The sequence below is a fragment of the Sipha flava genome, unplaced genomic scaffold, assembly GCF_003268045.1.
Source record: "Sipha flava isolate LNK unplaced genomic scaffold, YSA_version1 18569_pilon_pilon, whole genome shotgun sequence".
Classification (NCBI taxonomy): Eukaryota; Metazoa; Arthropoda; class Insecta; order Hemiptera; family Aphididae; genus Sipha; species Sipha flava.
In genome coordinates, this window is record NW_020272343.1 from 2,141 (window position 1) to 12,485 (window position 10,345).

General features: G+C 29.5%; 1 protein-coding gene across 1 annotated transcript; it reads left to right on the forward strand.

Annotated features, from left to right (window-relative positions):
* Positions 1-2,158: 2,158 nt before the first annotated feature.
* LOC112681108 (piggyBac transposable element-derived protein 4-like) lies at positions 2,159-2,740 on the forward strand. Its single transcript, XM_025551376.1, has one exon. The coding sequence runs from the start codon at positions 2,159-2,161 to the stop codon at positions 2,738-2,740; it is 582 nt and encodes a 193-aa protein (XP_025407161.1).
* Positions 2,741-10,345: the final 7,605 nt, after the last annotated feature.

Genomic DNA, 10,345 nt, shown 5'->3' on the forward strand with positions numbered 1-10,345 from the left:
AACTACCCTTCTCACCAACGTACTATGCATTGGTTCTCTTCTTTAAGACTAAAAATAACAATTTAAAGTATAATATTATTATGAACGACCGAAAACTCGTAAGACAACGATTATGACTACATTTATGACTATTATTTTAATGGATCTCCTAACGTCATACTTTTATATTTTATTTTAGAATCGTACACGATACACAATAAACACTGGATCTCTAAAAGATATGGCGGTGCGGTGGCGTTAAATGTTATTATATTATGTATATTATTTAACTCAATTGAAATATAGGGGAAATATAGAGGGGGGGGTGTTTAAGAGTCAATTCATAATATTCTTTGCATATCTTAATACGAGGTCCAATATAATAATATAACATTTAAAATGGTATTATTATTATGTCCCATATTTAATGAAAATTATTTTGTTACTCAATTTTCAATATATACCTACCTAATATTAGTAAAATGAAAATATAATCTTACTATAATATGTAAATATTAATAAATAATAATTAAATATCGTTAAAAAAAAAAATCTGGGGAGGTGGGAACCCCCCCCCCCCCGTAACTACACCACTGCGTTTAGGTCGTTTAAGATTGCCAAAATAATTCTTGCACCGAGCACTGAAAGAGCTAAAGCCAGCCATGCGCCGCGACGTAAATACCTAATGAAAACATCTCGTCTAGTTATCATGGCGGAAAATGCGACGGAATATGTGGCGGACAACGTGGTGTGTAATCCCAGTCTTATAATGGTATATAAAACTAACATTATGATTAATATAAAATAATGAATGGATCTCTTTATGTCGTATCCGAGAGCACACTAACACTCCATCGCGACGTTGCCGTCATATGGATCCCACATAAGGCGCAATAAATTTACAGACCGACACACTGAGTGTGTTTTAAATGCATAGATTTACTAGTGGTGTGTGTATACACACACCAAAATTTTAAAATTATGGTTTAACGAGATCCGGCAAATTTTGAGCTGAAATTATATTAATTCGCCTTTTAGGTAACAATTATGATAAAAACGTTATGAGATCCGGGGTGTTGGATCTCATAGCGAAAAATGATCTCGCAACGCTGCTCCGTTTCTATACCGTGGATCTGATAACGTATGAAGTGTATGAGCGCCGGCGGTCATTTGGTAAGTTATTTATGGACGCCACAGCGTATTTCATCGGGATTCCTAAAATGTTATCGTCGATATTTATAGTACTATTCGACGGAAAAATATAAAATTGATATCGATGTAATTGTCTTGGTCTCATGATTATTATTTTTGCATTGACATTGTTTGGTAGCCGGCGGGCACGTGGCGTAGTGATAATGTCATTATTACTTATACGCCATTTGACTACCGGTGGTCACGTATGCTGCGTATTCTTTTATTTCAAACATTTATTTATTATATTTAAAATGTATTCGCGACCAAAACGAGTTAAATTAAATGATGATTTTATCAATCAACTATTAGAAGACAGTAGCGACAATTTGTGAATTTGATGATTCAGATGCAGACAAGACGTACAATCCCGTCAGTTCTTCGGAGTCTGATGTCCTAAGTGGTAAGAAAATTTATATTATTTTACGGATTTTTATATTTTACTGTCTCCTAAATTATAAAAAATTATAAATTGTCATTTCGTTAATATTTATAGAACTATTATGTTAAGTTTTTATTATTCAAATTAGGTATTTTCATAATTCCGTATATAATTTATATAATTATTGATTCTCTATAAAGCTAAGTGATAATAATGAACCAAGCACCTCGAGCAATATTTCCGTAGCATCACAAACTTGGACAAATGTTACTGGCAATTATCAAAAACTTCTGCAATTTAATAATAATTCTGGACTGAAAATCGATGTATCAGTTGATTCTACTGCTTGGGATATTTTTAATTTATTCTTGACTAATGAAATAATTGATCTTATAGTCGAAGAAACCAATAAAAATGCCCAAAATTTTTTATCAAAAAACAGATTGACAAAATCTAGTAGATTTTCTAAATGGATTCTTACAGATCAACAGGAAATAAAAAAAATTGTTCGGATTAATGATCTGGATAAGGTTAGTTCAAATGCCCACTTTGGAAGACTATTGTAGTATAAGTATAAGATATAAAAATAATGTAGCGCAAAACACTATGTCAAGAAATTGGTTTGAATTAATTCTTAGATTTTTACATTTTTCGGACAATGAAAAAGCTCCAAATAACGACAGGATTTATAAAGTGCGCGATTTAATTAATAAGTTAATTGAAAATTTTCAAAAAATACTTGAACCTGAAGAGTATTTAGCTGTTGATGAGACAATGGTCCCTTTTAGAGGGAGGTTAATATTTAGGCAGTATATACCAGGAAAAGCGCACAAATATGGTGTAAAGTTGTTATGCGGAACAGATGGCTATACGTATAATGTGCAAGTATATGCTGGCAAAAGTCAAATTGATGGAAAAGGTCTAGGATGCAGAGTAGTGTTGGACTTAAGTCAGAGATATTTGAATTCTGGGCGGACAATAATCACTGATAATTTTTATACCTCAGTGCCATTAGCATATGAACTTTTAAAAAACAACATACACTTGGTAGGAACATTACGATCGAACAGAGTTAAATTACCAGAAGTAACCAAGGCCAAATTAAAACCAAATGAAATAGTTGGAAGGGAAAATATTGATGGGATCGTCATAGCTAAATGGAGGGCAAGAGGGACGTCACAATGTTAACCACACGACATAACATCAATATGGTAGATACAGGGAAAATAAATAAAAAAAAAGAAAATATTGTTAAACCTCAAATTATAATTGATTATAATAAAGGAAAAGCTGGTATAGACTTGTCTGACCAGCTATCAAATTATAACTCTTCCGTTCAAAAATCCATCAGGTGGTACCACAAAGTAGCTATTGAACTTTTGTTTGGAACGTCTATTGTGAATGCACTTCTTATATATAATAAAATAAAACCTAATAACAAGTTGAAAATCACACAGTTTCGAGAAGCGTTAGTAGATGAAATATTAGGACTCAAAAAATCAAATGAAAATGAACAGCTAACATCTACATCAACACTAAGGACACAAAGACGAACTACGAAACATATCTTTCAAGAAACTACCGAAAAATGCAAAAGGAACAGGAAAATTCGAAAAAGGTGCGCTCATTGTTACGAAAAACAAAAATGTCTCGAGGGATCTGTGAAGGCAAGAGAAGTAAAGAAGATTTCGACATTTTGTGCTACTTGTAAAATCTATACTTGCTTAAGTTGTTTTAATATTCACCATATTAACTAGGTAACATAATTTTGAAATATTTTATTTTAAAAGGAACAATATTATTTTCAAAAATTAATTTTTATTAACCAGTTGTAATTTTATGTTATAATTTTTACGTCTATTACATAAATAATAAAAAAAATATGAAAAATAAAATTAATAATGTATGATTTTTAGATTTAAAACATGTTGGTAAAAAATATTTTTTTTAGTATGATAGAATCGTCCAATCATATTAAAAACTATACCATTCGATGTGTTATTATCTTCTCTACGCCATGATGTAATAATATACACGATTCATTGAACGCCACAGTATAAATTCACGTTTAAAAATGTATAAGAATATGGCAGCCCGCGTCCACATGGCGTGGATGTTATAAGGTAGTTTGACAGCCGGCGACCACAAAAGCAGTAATAAGTTTCTAGTTAGTGTGACCGATGGCGGGCACATGGCGGTCAACGTGTTAGAGAGTTGCATTCAATGTTGAACACTTTACTGTAATATTCGAAATTACTGAAAATTTGGTTTCATCAACTAATACAGCAAATGCACCAAATGTAGAAATATTTTTTAAAATGATTTCTTTGGTACAAGAAGCAATTACATGTATCAACTGATTTTGTATAACAGAAGTATAATGATCATAAGTTGTTTTGGATAATAATCTAATTTTCATACTTTCATTACAGAACATTTCAATTAATTCTTTTAAATTTCCTTTATTTGATGAATTTTGTTCTTCATTTTTACCTCTAAAAGCAAGTCCTTGCTTTCCTAAAAATAATGTTGTTTTTAATAAAAATTTAACGTGTTCACAATTTTCAATAATTGCTTGAGATCTAGAATGAAACAATGCATTGGCTACTGAATTATTTTTATTTTTTACACTTAAGTACATCGTCCATTTTTCAAAGTTTGATAAATGTCTTTCACTTAATTCATGTTTTATAAATGACTGTTTCTGTGTCTTCCAACGATTAAAGCCTTGTTACACAAATATAATATTATTTTCAATTTGACCACGAACATTATTATTATTAAGAAAATGCCTGCAGGAAAAGCAAAAACTGCATTTCTTGAAATTGAATATTCCAACCAGTTATGTACTTCATAATACTTTGCATTAAAAGACCTTCTTTCAGAGTTCATAGGAAATGATTTTAAAATTGGTTGAATTGGACTTTGATCTTTTGAATTAGAAATATCATAAATCTAAAAACAATAAAATATTAAGGTTTATAGATTCTATGAAATTGTATTGTAAATTAATTTTAAAGTACAATATTGGTTTAGGTCGTTTAGGAAATATGTTATGTGTTAAAACTATTAAAAATGAATTAGAAATATTTTAGGGGAAAAAATATGTATTCATAAGAAATAAAAATGTTTTTATTATAATTGTTAAAACATTAATTTTTTACCTTATTGGTGTTAACATATTTAAAAAATAAAAATATAATATTACTTAAATATAATAGGTACATTCTATAAAATAATTAGTATCCATTATTAAATTTATAAAAATGTGACTCATTAATTAATTATTACAATACAAAATATTTGAAAATTAAATAAAAAATGGTGATTTTCGGGTATATTATTTATATGACTGATACAAAATTATAAGATTATATACTAAATATTATTATACTATAACAAATATAATATAAAAATGAATAATAATATATAAATGGTTTTTGGGTAGTATCATAATAGTTATGATTTATAAACTATATTGCCACAGTTTGTAAAGTTTGTGATTGCTAATCTAAGTCCTAAATGAGTTTAATATTGGGAAATAAATTGATACAGGTACATACCTCTAGATTAATCAGATTAATGTTGGCATTTTTAACTTCTAAATTTGTGTCCATCTATTGTTGTCCTTCAATATTGTCTTGAATAGAATGAATAGATGCATCAGATGTACCAGACTTTGGTATTTAATACCAATGAAAAATATTCTAAAATAAACAGTACCTAATTTTTTGTTATAATAAATTCACAATCTTAACTTACAATAGTGTTCAAGTTTTCAGATATATCTAATTTCAACTTATTATCACCATTTACAATGTCTAGTTCATTTCTAACATCATCCTAAAAAGTAAAAATAGCATAAAAATATAATGTTAATATTTGACACATTGGTATTTGGTCTGAGTATTGTTTATTAATACTATTATTTATAATCAATGGTCTTAGACATTTTAAAGTTCAACATGATGTTATTTTATTTTTGAGTCAAAATATTCATAAACTTACTGTAGTTTTAAGCTGAGTTTTTGAAAACATTGTGCCTATATTATGGCATGTAGCTGCTGCGGCCAATAACAGTTTTTTCTTTTTATCTCTTTCACGAGCAGCACCGCCTGTTCTCTTATTTTTATTTTCCATAATAAATTGCTATATAATATAATATTAATTATTACTGTTCACTACTTGCTCATCGCAAAAAGAATAAAATATAAAGGTCCGCTCAAACCGAAGCGGTAGCGGTGGCGGTAGCGGCAGCGAAATTTAATATCCATACGTTTTAATATGAACGCACTATCGCGAAATTAATACCGCGGCGAAAATGTTACCGCAAGATTGAGCGCGATATATTTTTTTTTTCGCTACAGACACTATATTTTTCGCTTACCACTGCGATAATCAGTTGTGAATTCCCAACTATGAGTTATCTACATTATTAATATATTAATATCTATAGAAAGCTTATCATTACATTGCATGATATATTTTGACTTAATATTCAAACACATCTATTCATCGTAATCGTACACCTTGCAGTTGAATCTAACGTCGTGGTGTTTCAATGTATGAACGATTCTCTTGTTTAAAATTTATAATTTATAATAAAAATGACCCATAAAGTTGAACAATTAATAGCTATTGTTAAAGAATATCCCATCATATATAATATGACACTTCCAGAATTCAAGGATACGAGAAAAAAAAGATTATATTTGGGATCACGAAATAAATGTTAAAATGAACGGTGAAAGCGGTAAGTAAACATATAATTAATCTATAAAAATACAAGTCATTATGATAATAGTTATAAATATTAGTTATGATAAAAAATGATAATAATTAATGTTATTAATAAAAGTCAGTTTTGAATTTTATTATTTACTATCAGTTTTCAAACATGTGCAATTAAGTAACAATTCTAATATGAAATAGGTAAAATAAAAATAAATAAGCAACTAGCTATTTTATCCAAATATAATAAAATTTTACGGTACCTACCGTCGTTTATACTTGTCAATTTTTATACATATTAAATTTGAAATAAAAACTTAAAAATAATAAATAAATAATAAGTAAATCATTATTTATTCATCATTAAAATACTCAACAAAACATTCTCGCACTCGAAAAGCTTCAATTGTACACCTTCTAGGATTATTTTCAATTTTATTCCGTAGTAAAAACGGTTCTTCATCGGCTTCGAGCTCATTGTCGTATATATTACAATTTTGGACTCTCAAATAATTATGTAGTATACATGTTGCCATAATAACTTTTTTTACAGTTGTTTCTTCCCCCATCAGAGTTTCGTCCATATCCACCGACATCTATACAAATAAACTTATAGTCTGGGTCCACAATTGCCATTAATACGACTGAAATTTTTTTTAAATAACAAAAGTTTCTTGTTCCACTATTATTGGGACATTTAATTGTTACGTGTTTCCCATCTACACTTCCAATACAATTAGGAAATTGCCATTTTTCAAAAAAACCTTGCGCTGATTTTGTCCAAATGTCCTCAGTAGGTTCCGGCATATATATATATAGGACCCATGTGTTTAATAATAGCTTCACATACCTCTATGACGATTTGACCTACTGTTGTAAATCCTACCCTATAACTATGACCAATTGTCTTATATGAATCACCCGTTGCAAAAAATCTGTAAATAATAATAAAATAATAAAATAATATATAAATATAAATATATAATAATAATAAAATACTTTTTTAGGAGATGTATTAAAATCGAAGTAAAAAAACCTACGCGATACGTATCAAAAGCATTTGAGAGTTAACAAAACATCTATGGGCCAAAGTGTAAATGGGACCAAAAATAAAAACCTCTCTGCTTATAAAAAGTGGCAGTGGGCGTCTCATATGGAATATTTGAAAGAACATATGACTTTTGCCGAGTAATTAACTATTATAATACTATTTTATTATTTTTATTTGAATATAAATTAATTGTAAATTATTTTTTTTTAAACTGAAAGAACTATATCCAACGTTCACGAACCTGCTCAAGACGAAGATAATGATACGAACGATTTGTTAAACTACACCGCATCTACTTCTGAAAAAAAATGAAGTCGTATTTTCTGCGTCTCCTAAAAATCCTCATAAAAAGTTCAGAGATCTAAGTCAAAAAAATATTGGAAATGATTCGCAATGTTCCAATATTGACAAAGTTTTAGAGTACTTTCTAAACAAAAGCAAAACCTCACATAATGCTATGGATGGGATTGAACTGTTAATGATGGGTCACGCAAAAACTATAAAAACTTTTTCAGCTAGACGGCAAGCAATAGCTAAAAACAAAATAGCTAAATTGATCGGGGAACTAGAGTTGGAACAAATCGATGAAGACACAACAACATCGTTTTTGTCTCGGTCGTCTCACTATAGTATGCCATTAGTGACTCCAACGAGTCCGACGCCGTCGATTATCAGAAATTATGAAAGTGCTCACAATTTGGATGCAATGTACTGTCAGTTGTAGTCAATTTTATTTTTTATTTATTCAAATCGATGAGTGTAAAAAAAGGAACATATATCTATATAAAATTAAATATTTTTTTTTTTGTTTAAACAGTAGTAATACCTATATTTTCTAAAAGTTAGATATAAACACTAAACATTTTATATATTACAATAAAATATTATAATATTATTGCAGTATTTATTATCTGTATATATAAAACAGCAAGCTGATTGACTGCTATCAATGCACAGCTCAAACCATTGGACGAATCTGGCTGAAATTTGGCATACAGATAGCTATTATGATGTAGACGTGCGCTAAGAAAGGATTTTTCGAAATTTTGAATTTAAAGGGTTGAAATCGGTTTAATATTTTTTGACCAGGTCGATAACTGCGCTATTGAAAATGAATTATATTAAATAAAACTATTAATTTTATTTTTGGTAGTAAATGACGGGTATTGCATAAATATTAAACAAAAAGATCCCGCAACAGGTGCCAAAACAAATAAGAATGTTAGTTCAAAAAATTATTATGCATATCGGTTGATGATTAGACACGATCAGGACTAAGTTATTTTACGATGCATAAGCTTTGTCAACAATTCATCGTCGAAATATATATAAAGATAGATAGCGAACGATTTCGATACTTCGATTTCGATTCAATCAAAAAAAGCTGCGTGCAAAAGATTCTCAAAACAATTGTTAGATATTGGAGATGGGAAAGTTATTACAGATGAAACGGGATGTATAAAATTACCGAACGATTTCTGCACAATCATTTATTCGCAAGATGCTCTCATTGACCAGATATGTCCCAGTGTACACAGACAATACACAAATCATGAGTGGCTGGCAGAAAGAGCAATTTTAGTTGCAAAAAATGTGGAGGTCAACGAATTGAATCTCAAGATACAAAATTTGTTACCAGAAAACTTGGTGTCATACAAATCTAGATACAGTTTGCGATGCTACTGAAGTTGTAAATTATTCAACAGAGTTTTTAAACTCATTGGATTTACTAGGCATGCCACCGCATAATTTACAATTGATCATTACAATTTAGCATCGATAAAATACCTCCTTCAGAGTCATTTAAAGTTGTAATACATGCAGATAAAAAACCACTAGAAGAACATAGAGGCAGGTATAATGCACCAACGGCAAATTAAGTTGCTTTAGTGTTAGTAGATCAGCAGTTTGATCGAAGAGACATCATCCTCGAAAACCGAAGTAACTCACTTCACCGTATCAGTGAGATACATCGAGCATAATATGCACTGTAGTATCCTTTAATGTTTTGTTGGGGGGATGATGGGTATGCAATCAATATACCACAACGCGATCCAAAAACCAAGTTACCGCTTAAAAAAACTGTCTCTGCATCAAGTTTTTACTCATATAGAATAATGGTCAGAGAAGGGGAAGACAACTATTTAGTTAATTATCGTTCTCTTTTCAGTCAATATTTGGTAGATGAATACGCCAAAATTGAAACTGAAAGACTAAATTACATCAAAAACAACCATGCCAAATTGCGTGCAGATAGTTATATTCATTTAAAAGATGCGATTTCTAATAATTTCTAATATGATCAAATTTATATTTCAAAATACTTTAATAAAAATTAAAATACTATCACTACCCGAAGAAAATGATGAAACCCTTTTACAAAACTATGGAAATATATATCCTATCAATGACAATAAAAATAACGGTTCAGCAATTGAAACGAACAAAATTAAAGACAGATATCTAAATAACTTTAATAACTCTATTATTAATAAACATGTCTGCACATACGTAGACGAACATTACAATACAAGAGTATTATTAATAAGGGTAGAACATGAAGGTATTGAAAAATATGCAATAATTGACCCCGGATCCAATATTTCTTACATAGATATGTCTTTAATTAATGATATGGAACTCGTTAAAAATGAAGAAGATATTGTTATTGCAGCAGCAGATAATACGAAATTAGAACAATTAGGCAAAATAAAATTAGTGTTTAAAATAAATGGGAACACGTACTCTATTAACGCGTACGTAATCAAAGGATTGAACTGCAAAATACTACTGGGAAACGATTTCAACATAAAAAAAAAAACTTAATCATCAATTTTAAAGACAAAAATTTAGAATTAAATAACGATGTTTTAATACCTATGGATACACTATGGTACAATTATAACACACAAAGACACCCGATTAGTTACGCTTCTAGGAAATTGAAAGGGGGTGAAAAAAATTTCACCACTACGGAATTAAAAATGTCGGCTGTAGTATTTGCAACTAAT

Bases quoted from the DNA above. Each gene is read 5' to 3' on its own strand.
- LOC112681108 (XM_025551376.1), top strand. From the start codon at position 2,159: ATGTCAAGAAATTGGTTTGAATTAATTCTTAGATTTTTACATTTTTCG.